Source organism: Mycetomoellerius zeteki, unplaced genomic scaffold (assembly GCF_001594055.1).
Source record: "Mycetomoellerius zeteki isolate Tzet28-1 unplaced genomic scaffold, Tzet1.0 scaffold275, whole genome shotgun sequence".
Taxonomy (NCBI): Eukaryota; Metazoa; Arthropoda; class Insecta; order Hymenoptera; family Formicidae; genus Mycetomoellerius; species Mycetomoellerius zeteki.
Genome location: NW_017257255.1, coordinates 415,833 through 435,637, shown reverse-complemented (window position 1 = coordinate 435,637; position 19,805 = coordinate 415,833). Strand labels below are relative to the sequence as shown.

Here is a 19,805-nt window from a genome sequence, read left to right as displayed (position 1 = left end):
TATTTTCCATAACACATTTCAAGTATAATGATGTCATTATACAATCATGCCTATCGTATGTCTTATTAGCCAATTGTGTTTAAATCTTCCGCCGTCTACAATAACGCATCTGCATCTTGAAAAGAACATCACACAGAACAGGAATCAAAATCATCATCCAGATAATTTGAAGTATAAAATAAAACAGACAGAACTTTTAAGCGTTGTAAATAAATTCTCACAAAAATGTTTATGAAAATTGTAAATTTGGGATTTTGTAACAAAATTATAGGATATCTTTATATAACATCAAAAAGCCTAGGAGAAGGATTCATGCTGTTGCGGATTTTCGCGGTCCCCTCTAAATTTCATTCAGAAACGTTCTATTATTATAAGAAAACTATTGAAATCAAGTAATGTCAGCCTAAATGTATTTTAATATTTTTAATGTCTATTTATCTTGTATATTGCAAATTTCATAACTATTTTGAAAAAGAATGTATCTTTTTTACATCAATTTATTCATTTCGTTATTCTGAACATAAAAATATTAAGATATGATTATTAAGAAATTAATGGTTTACGAGATATATTTTAATAGTTTATATTAAAATATGTCAAAATAAAGAATACAATATCTTTAAAATTATTGATTTTTTTATAATTTTACTTTTATATACAGAATAACTAAAAGAATCATATTCTGTAAAAGTATCATACAATTTTATTTTTAAAAATGTTTCAAACAAAAGTCATATTGTCTAAGGGAGACGAACAATGATGAAATTAACTTTCAATGTGAGCGATTAAAGTTGTAAAAAAAGAAACTAACTTTTTACGATATGTAAAGTTCAGAAAAAGCTTTTTTAGAAAAAGATATTAATCAAAATTTAACCAATCATATGAGAAAAAGAATAAAAAAAGTAGTTCGAATATGTTGACTCCGTGATGTAAACATAAAGATGGTAAGAATACAAAAAACATAATAGACAACATGCCTGTTCAAAAACGAGACACAAAACGTCTCAAAAATATTTTAAAGAACATTTTAAAAACGTCTAAAAGATATTTTTAAGACGTCTATGTCTTGATTTTGGATCAAGATCTTTTTGTTATCAGGGAAAGATATGTTTATTCGTTAAAGATAGTTTTGCAATTGCATTCTATCTTAAATTATTGCTTATGCAGAGGATTGGTATTTGTGATAGGATACATTTGATCAAACTGATAAAAGAACTAATGATACCTATATGACACAAGTAGCATTAATCACATAACGCCCAATAACAACTTGTTAACAATTATCAATCATCAAGGATAACAGTAATTATAGTAAATCTAGATATATCTAGATTATATAGTTACTTCAATTAACAACAACAAGGTTATATCGCATATGTCTAAATAACGCTAGAATCTGCTTTAAAGTGCAGTCGTATGTAGAAGATCAGTGTCTATATTACGAAAAAATAAACTTCTAATATTTAATATTAGCTGTATATATAATGTGTAAGGACTATGATGTCCTTGACAAACTAGCAGATGAATGCTTATTCTTAATAACATGCACGTATGCTTCAGTATTTCTTTCTCAGTGTTGCGCTTAGATGACTAAAAATTATCTAAATAAAGATAAGATAAATTACACGTAAACATATCTTAGATAACGATGATTTGCTAATATTTTTAAGATAATAAAAATTGAGATAATACATATTCTAATAATCTAATAATTTAAATAAAAAGTAGATAAAGAATTTTTTTATTTTGATAATTTTACCTAGATAACAACAAACACTGCTCTTCCTAGACGTTTGTCTCTTAAGATGTTTTTTTTTTTATTTTAATGTGTTCGAATATTTTTCTCGTACATGGACAGTTTTCGAAATGTGAAAGCAAATAGAATATGTTAGGTGGAGTGTAGAATATAAAATCGGATATAGATGATTAAAATAACACCTTAGAATTGTCTATAAAATTATCCTAAACAAACCTTAACTAATTATCCAGATGGCGCAGGACATTTCATAGATGTCCATTTTATGTCCATTTTATGTCCGCACATCCATGGATATGAAATGGACGTCGATCGTATGTTCGATTTCGAACATCCATAGGATGTACATAGGATGGCTCATGTTCAATGTAGTTCGAAGTTATGACAAACGAACGTCAAGTAGACGTTCGGCCGATCAAAATTGAACGTATACTGAACGTTCGTAGGAACGTCTATATGTTATATTTGTATTGTATATATGTATATCTAGGTATATATTTTATATTTGTGACATATATGCGCAATTATTTTATAAACAAAGTTAAATCTTTTACTTTATTGTTAATAATGAACTTCAAAGATTACTATATAAATCTTTCACATCCAATATTTGATAACTAAATTATTAATTCTTAAGTATTATTATTAAATTATGACATTACATATAATACAACTATATCCAATTCAATGAGCATTTAACTGCGTGTGTATATAAGATGATGCATTGATTTGACATTTACAGTCAAATATTAACATAAAATTATTATTACTCATCTTATTGAAATTTATTAATACTGATGTGAAATTTATTTTTATTATTCTATTATATCGATATCGATAATTATTCCATATGCAGTGAGTAAAAATAATATTTGCAAATTCCATATTATTTGGAATAATTTTATAAGAAGCAAAAAAATATTATTGCCGAGTGTCTATTAGAATACACCGTTTATTTGTACTAATACATTAAACAAAGCACATTGTAGCAATATATTTCTTCTTTTTATAAAATTATCCTAAAAAGAATGGGTTATATAAATATTTTTTACCCATGTATATAATAGGGAATAAAATTATCCTTAATTTACCATCTCATAATTATTGTTTCTAGAAAAAAATAGCTCAAACATAGTCGCATTATTTCAAACAAATTGTTTTTATTTGAAAAAAAAGTTTGGATCTCAGAATGGTCTCTTTGTTGAGAAAAAATTCTTTCGATCCAACTTGTGTCTCATGAAACTGTCTTCCTTTTGTTTGATTTATTTTTGTCTGGAGATTATAATATTGATGTAAATTAAGATGATAATTTTAGCGCACTATGCTGTATATATGAAATATTCAGAATGAGAATGAATTAAGTTCATAACTTGTAGAATACAAAATTGTATTCTAATGAAATAAACTTTACATTTTCGCTCTAAATGCTTCATGTATTTTCACTAAGAAGTAGCGAAATGTGAAATTATAATAACATTATACATCTTTACATACATCTATCATGTTCGTAAATAAGCTTTACTCAATGTACATATATAACGTAATAAGACACTGCTTAAATGCTCTCTTTATCCTACACAGCTTATCAATAATTCAACAACAAACAGTATCTAACAAGAATACATACGCATATAATATCAATCTTTTTAAACATATTTGCTAATGGTAATCTGATTAAATGTTTTTTATTAATTAAGTAATGCGTTCTTCTGCTGTATATAAAGCGCTCGGATATTAAAATTCGGCTTAGCTTCAATTACAACATGGATGTACATAAGTATATGTATGTATATGATATATGTAAATACGTGGATATATTTAGCGTATTGGTATACGTAATGAATCGTATTACAAGGTCCTTTTTTGTGTTTATCTCGCTTTTATGATGTTTTTAAAACATTTTCTCAACATTTACACTTGAATGATAAATGTTAACTTGTTAATCACGTTTCTATATAATAAATGGTATACAGAATAACCGAGATTTCTAAATTTTGAATCGCAAAGAAAGAAGTCTTTTGATCTCAGTTTCAGTAAAAAAGCTCATCTCAAAAAGCAGGTCATCGAGAGATCCAAATAGTTGACTAAGTTTAAACACAATCAGCTTGAATTCGATGTGTACATATATCGTTAAAGATTTATCTTGTTATTTATCTTTCCTTCTTTTTTTATGTATACATATATCAAATTTCACATATTCCGTTTTCCCTCTTTTTTTCTTCCCTTTCTTATCTGCACATAATTCATCTGAATTTTATACTTTAATAATTAAAAACAAATCGATTGCAATAATAATATGTATAAGCCATCCTCGTGTAGCATATTAGCATATTTTTTCGGTCCTACACATATTTAGATATATAGTTCGACATTTGATCATTTTCTTCTCTTTCTTTTATCTTTTTTTCTGTTTTCCTTTACGTTTTTTACTGCGTAACATTTTTCAAATTTTAGAATGCCCATGGAAGATTATTCAAAAATCTGTGCATTTAGCTATCTAGTATTCAAGAATCTTCGAATGCAAGGATCTTTCAAGAATCTATTTGTGTTAACTATTTGATTTATAAATTTTATAAGTTCAAAGACTTAAGATTCGTAAATCCAAAAATGTATAACATCAGTAGTCTTACAAAGACTGCAATAGCTTTTTACATACATCTTATTTAAGATTATTTTGAAATCATTTCTGCGCATGGGCGGACATTAATCTCGGATATCTAATGCGCATGCGCGAGGTTATAACTTCAGGTTAAAGATGCATGCTGCATTGGGCGCGTCGCTTAAAATAGGAGAGAAAAGGGAACGAAATATAATATTAAGAAAATAGGCGTCTCCATTTCATTTATTATTCCCTATTACTGCCAACCGATATAGATTATAATTAGACCACGGATGTGTTTCAGATGTTAATGGCAGCCGCTACTCGACGACCACCCAGACGTTATTATAATATTCGTAAAAGAAAAAATTGAGAGCGTGAAGGAGAGGAAAAAAATGTTATCTGGCACAGCGGCTTTCGTTGAAAGTCGAGTTTGCTACGTCGAGTGAACCCGCGATCTAATTACAATTTCTTCTAAAGCTTTAGTTTCACCAAACTTTAGGCACGCGATACGCAGAGGAATTAATAGATCGTGTTTACAATAATTACTATAATTACTGTAGTAACATCTCTCTTGCATAGTCTGGAAAATGTCATATAATAGACAACTTTAAGATCTTATAAACGAGAAGTACTTTTCAGAAAGTCGTAAGATATTTACTCGACATGTTTAAAACGTCTTTTTTGGTAAAATCTTAAAGATGTCTACAAAAGGACGTTTTACAGACATCTTTATAGATGCTTGTATTATTCGAATAAATGTTAGGAAATTTATATCTCAAGATACATGATTGATTTAATTCTGATTTTTAACAAACAGGCGCTTAATAGACTTAAGACTATCATAAAGATATTAATCAAAAACTTACGAATAATAATAGGTTTAAGGAATTATGAAGAAATAATTATAAATCTGCGAATATATAGATGGACCTGTGCACGTGTGGATCGATGGATCTGTGAATCTGTAGATCCATGGATCTATTTTCTTTTATCAAGCTGTGATACTATACACATTCGTATAGAAGCAAAGGTCTATGATGCTAAATGTGTGATTAGTGAATCTATGGATTAACAGATTTACGGATTTTAAGATCTATATTTTTATATAACCGATACTTATCTACTGTAATACATATTATTCGCACAGTAATAATTAACCTAATAAAACTACATAAATTACTTGTACATAAAATTTGATACATCATTTTCTTCAGGTTTAAGTTCCATCAGGAGATGCTTGTGTCAATAATCTAACATTCATTTCTCAACATCTCGAGCATTTAGATCTTCGGAATGTGTTTTCTTCTGTCCAATATAATATCGTGTTAATGCAGAAAAAAGAACGGTTCTACCGATTTTTTCTCTTAGCCGCAGAACTTAACAACTTATAGAATACAACAAGATTATATGAACTAATATTAAATATTATATGATACAATATAAATATAAATACAAATAATCATAATATTCATTTCATATCGCGCCGCATAGTTTCAAACCAATATAAATTTTTGTGTGCAATATATATATATATATATAACGCTTTACGTTGATCACGACTAAACGCCCATTTGTGATATATCGACAGTTTGGTTTAAGATCAAATGATGCCTTCGACTTAAGTACATTCAGAAATTAATCGTTTAGATTAGAATTAAGTACTTATGGAGAGCTACCACGATCAGTATTACTATTAATGCTTCAACAATTTTAATGCTTTAGCTATCGATATATTATATATCATTAATATAACATATTTATATTATTAGTATACGATCAATGTACATTTTTCGTACTATCACTATAAATGTAGTAATTACTGATCGCGAGTGCTCTTTGAAAATTGTTTTTCAAATATAGACTTTAAAATTTCCTTCCAGTAATTTTATAGCGGTTTTCGCGGTATTCGCTTATTCAGTAAGTACTAAACGCACATGTGAGAGTTCCTTTTATTATTACAATGTATCTTGTCCATACTGTCCTGATAGTGTTGCAATACTTGTTCTACATACTTATACAACTAAAATATTTCTCAAATCGCAAATTAAATATTAATTAGCAAAATCAATAGATCCTTGGACTTACAGATTATCGTATTTGGAAATTTTTTGTATTCGTAAAGTTTTTAATTCGAATTCTTAGGTCCACGCACAGATCTTTAGATCTGTAGATTCTTGTTGATTCTTGCTGTTGATTTATAGATTCCTGAGTATATAGATTTTTGCCCTCATATATCCTCAGATAAGAATATTCTTGGGCCCATATAGAGTCTTAGATGTACAGATCGTTGATATCACACAAATCTTTGAATTCATAAATTCTTTAAGTTTATATATCATGATCTGCATTTCTATATTTCATGCATCTTAACGCATCTTTGTTTTTATATATTTTTGCATATTCGCGCACACACAAACTCGGATCTACAAAATCTTGGACTTTTCATACCTTTTCATGCCAATATTCGTTCCAGATGAACTCATTTCTAATCAATCCTATTACTTTGTAAATTTTAGATTTATGCATTATTACTAAACATCAATTTTTTTTAATTTTAACACTAAAATTAAAAAATACATCTCTAAATTTAAATTCTCGTAAATTTTCTAATTAAGTTGTATTCAATAAATTCAAATAAATGTAAGATTGACATTTTCTTTTACTTCAAAATCTCATATCCATAGATTTTTGAGTTCGTAATTGTTTAAAAAACTCTTTCAACTTTCAGATCGTTGAATTTGAATAAATTTCTGTGAATGTAAAATTTATTAATTAAAATTATTGTGTCATTAATTCTCTTTATTTTCTTCATATACCATTCGTAAATTGAAATACATTCTTTTGATAATCCAAGATATTAAAAAAAATTGCGAGTCCAAATCCGTAAATCCGAGCATTTATGAGCTCAAAAATTAGTAGATTCAACAATCTGTGAATCCGAGTGTCTCTGCATGCAAGAACCCATAGATTCCAAGAATTTCTATCGCATGAAAAATGCATTATATAGAATCATAGATCATCATACACATTCAACATATTGTGTGGCAATAACTATTGATCGCCTCTTTAATATCCGTATCTTTGCTTATACTCTTTCATCATACTCCGTAGCAGATTTCAATATAATAACACTTAATTTTAACTCTCAATTGAAAATATTCGGAACAAAGGAATACAAGTAACAATTGTCAACATACAAGATAACTTACGTATTAATACGAGTATAGCCATATAAATAGAATTTCCACTTGTATCGTAATATAATCTGTATCTCATTGTAAACGTAACGTATGTTGAGAGACTTTAAAGGATTTTAGTAAAGTAATTTACTAAAGTAAGAAAAGCCTAATGACTGTTATACTTCAGTTGTAAATCTCGGTGAGATTTTTAGCAAATTTTTTCCATTTTTATAAAGATTTTATCTTTGTTTCTTCAGTACCAATATTAGGAAAAATTTCGAACATAGCAACTTCATACATAATTTATAACTTTATTCAACAATTCGATGGACAATTTCGCGTCGCTTGTGATTTATTTTCCCTTGACACATTATTAACGTCACTCAAAGTTTTAAACAACGTTATAAGTAATGTTTTATCATTGTTACTTAATAGCGATTAGTCCAACTGAACCTAACACGTACTTGTACCCCTTTGTACCCGCTGTCTTTTATTAAAATTCGCCAAGTACCACCTCTCTTACCAATGCCCAAAAATTTCAACATACTGACATGCCAAGATGTATCATAACGCGATGGGCAAAACACACTAATGTAATACATCTACATGGCTGAACTAAGATCATCGATCATCCGCAGTGCCATGACAATCGGCTGAGCTTGTCCTTGTGAAAAGAAATGTGTGTGACGCAAAGCTCAAGATATCTAACTGGAACGGTCGGTGGGCTTTTAACTAAGGGAAAACTTTCTCTCTCTTTCTCTCTCTCTCTCTCTCTCTCTCTCTTTCTTTCTCTCTCGCGCGCGAATTAAGTTTTGCGAACGATCGACTAGCCGTCGATGGTCGAGATCACTCCCCGTGACACAACCCTGGCAGAAATAAGAGAAGATACCGCCCGGCTTTTGTGCGGGATTGTTCATTTCACCTTTCTTCCCTCCCGTTTGGTTTTGTGCATCTCGATTGTAGTTGATCGCTCCATTGAGTTCATTTTGTCGTTTATGTTGCTATTCCCTTTTGTTCATTTTCTCTTTTTCCTTTCTCTTTATCTCTTTCTCTCGTCTTCCCTTTTTCTTTTTTTTCCCTTTTGTATCCTTCTCTTGGCAATTGACATGATAGATGGATAACGCTGTTACAATCGTTGTAAGTACGACGAAGACGATGAGCTGATGAAATGATGATAGTGAGAAGAAGTAAGGCTAATCCGGAGCGGTATCGTCGGGCAGAGAGAAAACCGGATGGTACAGGGTGTGATCGCGGTCGGCCAACGAGGCAGGTTAAAAAAGAAATGTCTTCTTTCTGTTCTATTCTCTTGCGGCTTCCTACTTGGACGCGGTTAATAGCGATGATGATCTGGCGATTGACAGAGCTTAGTCCACCATCAATTCGAAGTGCACCGAGCCACGTCTCTCAAATCTGTCGTGGATGATGTTGTGCGCCCATGCCTTACATTCGATATTGATGAGTACGCCATCTGTAACAAAATCAATAATGTTAATTACTTCATTCCTATATATATATATATATATATAGTTATCTCCGCTGAACGCAGCCATTAAGACCAACATATATATGTTGGTCTTAATGGCTGCGTTCAGCGGAGATAACTGATTAATGAGCACTTAGTGATTCTTTAATATTGGTTCCTATACTTAGATCCAGCAAAGAACTAAAGACAAATTGTATTAAAGAATCACTGAGCGCTCATTATAATGGGTTTTCCCTTTTCTGCTGAATGCAGTCATTGACTTCTAACTTATGAACTTTAATAAGATTCAACTGGTTTTTAGACATTTAAATTGAGCTTCAAATATTGAAAGATAAAAGAGCTATCATATTAATATATAAGAAATTACTTTCTATTTCGAACATATTATGTTAATATTGAAAATAAAATTAAACATATACGTACACTTGGGCTTTTCGAAGAACACAGCTACAAGAGGGCTCAAATATCCTGGGGTGTTTTTAAATGGGAAGTAATAGCCAGGAAAACCTCGACGTGGTATGTATTGAATTGCACCCATATTCTCCACATCGGCAGGATTTTCACCAGCACAAGACACCCAAACAGTATCCAGTCTATTAGCTTTTTCTTCTTGTCTGATATGCTCCTTAAGATCCGCTGGCATCAAAGCCGGCAAATCTTTGGTATTGTTATAAAATTTCGGTTCCCATCCAAAAATCTAAAATAAATTTAAGATATGATTTTGTTAAATCGACATCTTTGTATGATTAATGTATCCAGTCATTTTAATTGTTTTCGAAATTAGAAATAGTAAATGTATCTTTGAAAAAAAATAGCAAAGCTAATATTTTATATTCTTAAAAATTGATTTTTTTAGTCAAAAAGCCTGGAAAATGCTAAAACGTAATATATAAACTAATAAGAAAATTTTAAATTCAATAAATCAATGAAATTGTAAAATATTCTTAATTATTTTTTCTTGCTGATATATTATAGAAGAGAAAAAATTTAAAAAAAATTAAAATCTATCAATTTAATATTCGATTTTTCTTCTTAATCTTGTATAAACGAAGTTTCAATTTAAAGAGTAGGCCAAAGTTCTATGGCCGGTATTCATAGTCGGTTTTTATTTCGAGACTGTCTTAAGTAATGTCTTAAGACGCTAATGCGGCTCTCTGATTGGTTCGTAACTTCTTAAAACTGTACTTAAGACGATCTTAAATATAAGAATCGACTATGAATACCGGTCTATGAAAATTTAGTGAGCTACATAAAAAGAATACACAAACCTTATTCAGTTTCAAAAAAATGCAAGGTGCAGATCTGCTATAACCATATTTGTTGCTCTTCTGGCATTGTCCCCAATTCGACATGTCTACATCGCAGACTTTGCCTGGTGGTGCTGGCCTACCGTAATCACAATTTACTCTCTCGTAGTTCGCACCCGGTGACTTTTGATATTCTGTATTGTATAGAAATTACATCTTGAAAACCGTATATTAATTCCGTATTGGTTGGTTAATAAATATTTGATTCAATAACTGATTGAGTAACATATTAATTGAACAACATTTCTTCAAAATAATAAATGCTCTTCTGAAGTAATTAACTTGATCTCATTTTTTGCTTTTATAGTGATTCATGAAATTGATCAAAGTATGTGTGTGTACTATTATTATATGAATTTCTTTGGAAAATTTGTGTAGTACGATCACAAATATTTGTTTGTTCACACATACTATGTTGATATTGAAAGATCGTTTTCGTCGATTGCTTTCTTCATATTAGTTAGTCGTAAATAATTGTTGTGTACATACACATATGATCAGTTTCGTGATACTATATGTTAAGACTGTACACGCATACTTCGTTCAAGTGTGTCTTTCTTACCTTCCAAGAATTTGTCCAATTCTCTAGTCCAGTGAAGATAATTACCCTCATCGCTAGCCTTGTACCAAATTAAAGTACTTTCGACGTTGCTTTCAGGAGGCATAGGCCTAAAACCGAGACCCGGATTGCTGCCAATCAGCGAATTATCTAGCTGCCACTTCGGCGCGTTCGGATCCAACGTCTGATAGAACACAGCGAGCATCGCACCGAAGAAGCCGGACAGGACGGCATAGAAAATTACGTAGAACAGCAAAATTTTAGCTGAAAATATATTTGCTTATATAAATCTCAATGCCATTAAATTTATAGATTTATAATGCTAGAAATCACATTTTCTTTAAAGTGCGATAGGGATAAAACAAATATTTTCTTTCAACTTAAAAGTAATTTAAATGTCTTTTTCTAGATTCAATTTTTTACCTGTTTATCAATTACATATTTATTAACACATTTAATCTTAACATATTAATATTCATTAATCTAAACCAAACTTTATCTATAACTAAAAAGATATTAAAACACATAGTCACTTTGACATATATATTAAGGTATATTTTTACTGATTATAAAAGCTATTTTTTATTTATGATATAAAGTCATATAAGTACATAATTAAAATGACAATTTAATTTTTTATGATCAAAACAACAGAAAAGAATTGTTTATTAATTTATTCAACAATAAATTATGAAAAAAATTAACTTTAACAAATGTAATTTATTCTAAACATGGTAAGTATATCACAATATGTATTAAATGCTACGTATTTTTTATTTAATAGGTAAAGGACATAAGGTGCAGAAACCGTATACAAAAACCATATCAGCATATTCACTATTAGAATACGTACGCGGCATATTGCAAAAGACAAAATTCATCTACTGTTAAAGGCTTTCAAAGAGCGACTGACAAATTCATAACAGAAAGTGGAAAATGTAATCAAATATGTCGGTGCTAGATATGGCAAGAAATGTAAACATTTTTTTTCGATTTCTCTGAAACGGAGCAAAAACGAGCATATGTCTATAGGACTTTTTTTCTTAGTTTTTTACTCCTCTACACGCTCCCGAAGTTTTGCGATTTAATTTGGAAACACCCTGTATATCATGTACTTTCTATCAAAAACTAAAATAACAATTTTGCATAAGATACATTCTTCGCTAGAAACATTTTTATTTTTATTTACATATTACAAACATTTGTGTAAATAACTTTTACACTTTGAATTCAATCAAAAATTTAAATGTTGCATCCATTAAGTAAATGGATGCTTCTTTTAACGAGGCTTTTATTTCTTATTGTGCAACATATAAAAAAATATATCAAGGCTAATTCTATAAAATCGATCGAAACTACTTGAAATACGAAAGCTGCTTTATTACGTAACCGTAAATCAAACTTAGTTCTTTTGAAACACGCGATCTTATAAGATGATATTCAATAAAATTTTTGTATTAACGTGTCAATTATTGTTATTTGTAAAACAATTTTAAAACAATAAAACAATTTTATTTTATACCAATACCTCTTCAAAACGATGCAAATAAAATTTCAAATTTTATAAGGTAATGAAAATACTGATCGGTATATGTGGTGTATGACATCTTTTTGATTCAAAACAATGCAAATAAAATTTTGAATTTTATAAGATAATGAAAATACCGGTCGGTATATATATTATATAATATCTTTTGGAACAACGTTTTTGCTTTAAATTTTAAAATATTCATTAAAAATGCGATTATAATGTTAGCTTAAGAACTGACAATTCAGCTAATATTTGATTAATATAATTAATGAAAAACTAAAATATGTAGAATATATTATCTAATTTAGAACTAAAATATTGAAGCCAATATATAAAATATATTATTTTATGAGCATAACTTCTATTGTTGCTATCGTTTGTTAGTTGAAGGCTGGAGCTCCGAGACAATTATGATCTGGCGTCTAATTGACCTGAATTGGTATTAGGTAAGCGATGCTATGCGTTTGTTACACAAATCATTGACGAACATATTCTTACGCACGCAAAGCGATATATCTTCCAAGAGATGGATGCATTCTCTAAATTGAAGATATCAATTGCAACTTTATAATTATTATTAATTTTTTTTCAGAGATAAAAGATTAAATTTTTTTAAATTACATTTTTAATATATTTATTTATAATGTATACATTTTTAAAACTTTTTTTATAAAAAATGCTTTTAGATGTGATGTTTAATTTCGTAACTACACTCTACTATAATTCTCTAATTCGTTAAATAAAAGATATTGCCAAATCTTCCCTCTCGTCAGATTTTAATAAATAAAATTATTTCTAAAGTGCAATCAATTATGTTTTATTTTATCATGAAAGAATATAAATTATAGTATAAATTACAGAGAGATTAGAGAAAAAGATTTCATTTTTAAATGGAAATTTTTCGTTTGCTTCTATGATTATTAATTATTTGTTTCTTAACGATAATATGATGCACGTATATAGTTCGCTTAATCGTATAAAGCTCGCGTCGGATCATAATTGCATTAAACCCTAATGTGTTCACACTGCAATTAAATGGGTAATTACAAAAGTTACAAACACATGCTCACGGACATTCATGATATTCTATTTTTTTCGTTTATATCTAAAAGTGATTATATTAATAAACGAATATTTTGAGAGGGGAAAATATAATAACTGGCGAGATTCTAAAAATAAAATACACTTTACGTCTCCTAAAGAAGTTTTATGAGTTATTCCTCCTAACATAATTATTTTTGAAATATACATAAATATAAAGTAATAATATTATATTACATATCTAATATAAAAAATTTAATATATAATATTATTAATAAATTATGTAATATTATATACATAATAATAATATATAATTTTTACTGATTATTGCATATTTTGTTACATAAATAGAAAAAGAAAATTCAATATGTTAAAATTATAGTTGATAAGGTATTGAATATCTCTGTCAAGTCTTCTAAAAGATAAGGAAGTAATAATAATAATAACAATAATAAGTAATTAGTCTAATCTTTTAATTTTCTAATTTCAAATATCAAGATTATAAGCTAATACAAAAGAAAAATAGTAATCAACTCTCAGTTATATGTATATCAATAGCCCTTAATGTCAATGGCTCTACGTTCACCAAGTCGCTACGGTAACGTAACATTTCCATGGCTTTTCCTGAGATATCGATCGACACGATACGGAATACAACGAATGTGTACCGACAATGTGCTATTAGTATTATGACGTGATAATATAACAGGTAATGCATAACTACTAATTATGTCAGCTAATTTATAATATGTCGTGGGATACTACAAATCTCGTTAATTCGCAAAAACTTTTTGTCACTTGCTAAAAAATCTGCATCGAACTGAAATGTAGGACATTCGGCTAGAAAAATCGGCTGCGTTAGTAGCGCGCAGACGCTAACACTATCCAGTATAGAAATCAGACCATACCATTTCTGTGAGATGGTAACGGAGACGGCTTGTATTGATTTTGGCGGAAGTCGATCGACCTCAACAGAAGAGCGAAAAGGCACAGAGAAAGCGGCAAAAAAGAGATAAATGGATAGGAGAGGAAAGAACGAAGTATAATAAGAAGTACAATAAACATTAATGGACTAGAATTATATGAAAAAAATTATAAAAAGAATGTGTATTTTATTACCTATGATAAATAAAATATCAAGAAAGAAAATTTAAAATCGCGATATATATTTTCGATCGCATAATAAAATACGTCAGTTATTTAAAAAGCCACCCTATTGAAAGTTTCTGACACCTTCACTCGTATATTTTCTCCTGTTCCTATTATATCTCAAGCGGTAGAATGTAAAAATAGAACAACGGAAGTCTCCAGCGAGGTCGCACCTCTCCAATGTACGGATGAAAGAAACCGCAAACTTTGATTTCGTTGCAGAAAAAACTTCAAACTAAAGCAGATAACAGCAATGGTAAACTCTTTCTATGGTGTTCCCTCCTTGCAAGGAAGAGAGCTTTCATTATTGTTGCACATAAATTTTTTATACTTATAAATTTTAAACTTATAAACCTCTTATAACATATAAATAAATAATAAATTGTAATTATTAATGGTTAAAAATAAAATAAAAATTACATTAAAACTACAGAAAACGTTCTATTAATGCCATTAAATAAAAATATATTTTAGATATAAATCATAAATTAATAATATTATTAAATTATTTATACACGCACGTAGAGTTTATAATAATTTATTTAAGTATTTGCATTGAAGCTAAACGTTTTTAAAAAAATTAAAGAAATGAGATAAATTAGAAATTATTAAACTTATTATTTGCGTATACAAAACTTCTCTTTAATGATAAGAAGTAAAAAATATCAGCTTATCAAAACAGGATGTATGTAACAGTACAGCTAACTAAGGAGAAATAGCCATGTTAAATAAACTGTAGTATTCTGTTGATGAAAATCTTATATTTATCACGAGATATTTTCGGTATAACTTGTGTATACATAAACGAACGGAAATATTTCAGTCTGCATCGGGATCATCGTCGGACCGATTAATGTACTAGCATAATAGTCAGCCTAAAGATAATTTCAATATAAACGTATTTGGCTACTAAGTTATTTAAAAGGAAAATATCAAGAAATCTTCAAATCTTGCTCGATTACTCTGTCTTCGCCTCGTGTTGGTTTCTTTAGTTAGTTTCAGTTTCGTTACGTAAAAGCATCTCTATTAAGAAAATTGTCAATACAAATCCAATTTTATGCATTTATATTATAATCAATTAAAAAGTATAATCAATGTATACTATTATTTCTTCAAACTCAATTCCTCCGAAAAATCTTTAAATTTTAATATCAAGTGCTACATAATTTCTAAATTACTATTTAATTTAAATAAACAATTTATGTAATTTATGTAAATTAAAAAATTAAACACCAGTTTTTTTATTATCTGCAAAGTGCATTCCTCATTTTTGTATTTTTTTGTTTTAACATATAGATACTTCACAATCGGTAGTAAAGTGCATGCGAAACGCGAAACCTTATGCCACATATAACATTTCCGACGAAGGAAACTATATTACGTAACTCGTTCACCAATAGATAAATTTTTGCTTTTATGAATCGTTTTGAATAATCGTTTTGACGTCGAAGCTGTTTTGTATAATAGCACAACGCGCGTTATGACGAACACCGGTTCAAGTTGTAAATTACGTCACTTTTTTTAAATATGTAAATTCATATACGTAAACTGAGATAATGATATTTAATAAACCAAATCATGGATAATCTCACAAACAAAATTCTCAAAAAAAAAGACAATTTACAAAGAATAAAAGTTTCGTATCAACTTTATCGATCATAATTACTGACAAAGTAAAAATAATACTCATTTCTCTTTTCTCTCTCTCTCTCTCTCTCTCTTTCTCTCTCTTTTTAGTAAACGTTAATGTTGCTTGAAAATACTCACATAAAAATATTTTCTAAATTTATTGAATTTACTTAATTTAATTTATAATACTTAATATAATTTATTAAATGTTACTGAATATATTTAATTACTTAGTCTCAATTTTTAACAAATATTTTAACATTATTATAAAACAGATTTAATATCTAAAGATAAATAGAAATTTACACTAATACGGACGTCAATAAACAATTTAGACCAAGTAAAAATTACAATTTAAATTGCAATAAATAATCGGCATATTATATAACATATAAATTCAAAATTTTTAATTGTTTTACACATTATTGTTTGTACATATAAAAATAAATTGCTATAATATATAATGAAGAACAATCGCGACAAAATTTTCCGATCTAAGAAATGTCATAGTGACACACACAACTACTATCCTCTATGTATTATTACGTAATGAGACTTCGTCATATATAACCTTCGACTACCCGTATCTTTTGAAATTTTCATATCTTTCGTACGTAATATTAGTTAACAAATATTGTTTCACTAATTTTTTATAAAGATGAAATATGAAACAGTAAGAAGATATATTAGATACTACATTATATTTGATACTATTGATTTAACAAGTGTTAACTCTAGTGAAAACACATATTTCTAACTTCCGATTTGTATCGAATAATTTTTTAACTTTTGATTTTACATAACTTGCTTACATAACTTTGATAACATTCTTTACAATAGAGACCAGATTCTATCGTTGGCAAAGTTGTATAAATCATTGTGCGACATTGATGCACAGATTTAACATGTAATTCCAGCTCTCGTCTCATATTTCTCTTTTTATTTTTATTAATACACATTTTTTAATAGTTTCACCTTAATCGTGTATCACCGTAATATTGAATGATGTAAAATATCGGAGTACCAGATTAACTGACAGTAAACATTCTAACAGACTATGGCTGCATTCCAAAATTTACTGCCAATGCTTGAAAATCTATAGTATATGTAATGTAAATTATAGATTTTTAGCGCTGCCAGTGAATTTTGGAATACGGCCTTGTTACATTTATATTTATTATGTCATATATTTTGATCGATAAATATTACAGATAACGTAAATAACTGTACATGTACCAAAAAAATGTCTTATAAAAAACAATTTTCGAACATCTCATAAAAAAGACATCTTTAAAAAAACATCTTTAAAACATCTTTTAGACATGCATGTTCTTTAGAACTCTAATCTCCCTTCAACTTTGCACGCTTGATCATTAATAATAATAATAATAGTTGAGATGCAGTAACAATAAAGAAATCTTGGTACAGGTCAAACGAAATGCAATAGAAGTAGTTGGATCGGGTCGAAGAAAACGAAAATGGAAAATTCCGTAACAGTATTAATTTCGATTATCGTTATTAGAGAGATTTTAAAACTGTGAATAAATTATTTCAAATGTTTCGTAAAATATGTGTTCAATATACACATTCTAGAAAAATTCCAGAAATTTAATGCACGAAAAACGTATTAAAATAATTATTGTAATTTCCTTGGTGTACACATCCTATCTTTTTCTCGCTTGTCATTTGTCATGCAAAGTGATACGAATGAAATAGTGTGATGTATAATATAAATATGGAAACAGTTTGAATGATAACGTTTTTCAATATAGGCAGTGTACTATCTAATTTACACTCACACACGGATTGGTCGAACCACTACTTAGGCCCAGTTCCATAATTTAACTCGCAGTTAATTCTTAACCGACGTTCAATTTATTCCTCATTTCTTTCCAATTCTAGAATCGAAATGGATGAGGAATAAGTTGAACTTCGATTAAGAGTAAATCCTGAATTGTAGAACTGGGTCTTAATTACTTTTCACGTCTAAAGATATTCTTTACGATCGAATCGTTAAAGACATTACAGTGACGTAACCAAATACAAAGGATTAATTTAAGGATCCTCTACGACCTAATATAATTTCCACAAATAACTACCTTACCTATATCTACATTTTTAGTATAAAATTTTACGAGACTATATACTACGTGACTTTAAGATAACATTAGGACATCTCGATTCTCTTTATTAATCAAAATTTGATAATTGGAGTCAGCAATTTATCTCCCAGAAAATAATCTTGCGCACAGAGGGGCGGGTCAAAAACGCAAGGACTCAACGGGAGAAGCTGATATCAGAATCTCTATAGAAAATATTATACTGCAGTTAAAAAAACTCACCCCAACTAGCGCCAGTGCGCCCCAGGAACTGTCCCGTTTCGGAGTTCCAGAGGAAGACGCGGAAGCTCTCCCATTTCCCAAGCTTTGGCGGCGGGGAGTAAAACTGCTCGACTTTTTTGCCCTCCATCTCGCTTTTACAGCGACTCCCGACGGGGTGAGAAAAACTGAGTGCGAGAAGAAAGGGTGGAACTCCGGGCGACAGCAGAAGGTGTGAGAGAAGAACGCGCTGCCACCCGAAGAGCGTGCTGATCCCTCTCGACGGCTCGAGGACTTCCTTCCTCCGGCGGAACGTTGGCCGCGATCGAACAGCTCCGCGGGCGAGGGCGCAAAGGAAGGAACGGTCGATTCGTGCCCCCGTCTGGAGGAGCCGCTGCTGTCGGGCGCTCTCGTCCGGCGAAGGGTTGAATATTGAGCGATCGAGGCTGGCTCGACCCCCGCGAGAGAGGGTCTTCGGTACCTATCCTTCCACCACTCTTCCACCTCTCACCCCTCACCCCTCCACGGCGCACCCTTTACGGCAGCAACGCGCCGGCGTGACCACGCAGACGCGTCAATACGTGATTTCCTTAGCACCCCTCCCGCGGCACGCGATCACCCTTGTTACCAATCCCCCTCGCCCCCATCTCTTCCTCTATACCCCTCGTAAAATCCGAGACCAGGTGGCTCCCCCACCGACAATCACCGACAATGGCGGGCGATGTACCACGCAACGACGATCTCGCGACCAACCCCCCCGCTGATTTCGGACCACCCCGGCCGTTTCGTTTTATGAGCTTTCGATCGACCCCCGTCCCGCGAAAACGCGACCGTTCAGAACAGAGCTTATGCGACGCGATGCGCAGCCGGCTCGCGTATGCGTATTAAGTCTCCCGCAAAAAGATGGATAGAGAAGGGAGGATGATGCTTAGGAAGTTGAGGAGGGGTGCTATCAAGAACGTGTGAGCGAGAGGGGATAAAGGGGAGGAAAGCAGATAGTGGGTCACGTGGAGTGTTCGACTGCCGCGCGACTGCGAAAGCTCGAGTGTGAATAAACGGTTTGGTATTTTCCGCGGTCTTCAAACTGCATTCATTATCGAAACACTGTTGCAATTATCCTCCAGTGATACGCACAGTAATGTTATACTCCGATGACATAGTACTTCATAAGCAATTTTTTACACATCCATCTCGATATTATTGTCAACCAACATACTTAAGAATATTTAATCTGAATAATCGTTAATCTCG

The 19,805-nt window shown here is 30.5% G+C and overlaps 1 protein-coding gene across 1 annotated transcript; it reads right to left on the bottom strand.

Annotated features, from left to right (window-relative positions):
* Positions 1-8,479: 8,479 nt before the first annotated feature.
* Positions 8,480-19,424, bottom strand: LOC108724138 (sodium/potassium-transporting ATPase subunit beta-2). The gene is made up of 5 exons (XM_018450331.1): positions 18,579-19,424; positions 10,890-11,150; positions 10,289-10,461; positions 9,444-9,717; positions 8,480-9,005 (listed from the first exon to the last, which is right to left on the bottom strand). The coding sequence occupies exons 1-5, from the start codon at positions 18,703-18,705 to the stop codon at positions 8,902-8,904; spliced, it is 939 nt and encodes a 312-aa protein (XP_018305833.1). The 5' UTR covers positions 18,706-19,424; the 3' UTR covers positions 8,480-8,901.
* Positions 19,425-19,805: the final 381 nt, after the last annotated feature.

Excerpts from the sequence above, each read along its gene's own strand:
- LOC108724138 (XM_018450331.1), bottom strand. The coding sequence starts at position 18,705 with ATGGAGGGCAAAAAAGTCGAGCAGTTTTACTCCCCGCCGCCAAAGCTT. Across the intron at positions 11,151-18,578 it reads GCGCACTGGCGCTAGTTGGG|CTAAAATTTTGCTGTTCTAC; the intron begins GTGAGTTTTTTT and ends ATATATTTTCAG. Across the intron at positions 9,718-10,288 it reads TTTTTTTGAAACTGAATAAG|ATTTTTGGATGGGAACCGAA; the intron begins GTTTGTGTATTC and ends AATTTATTTTAG.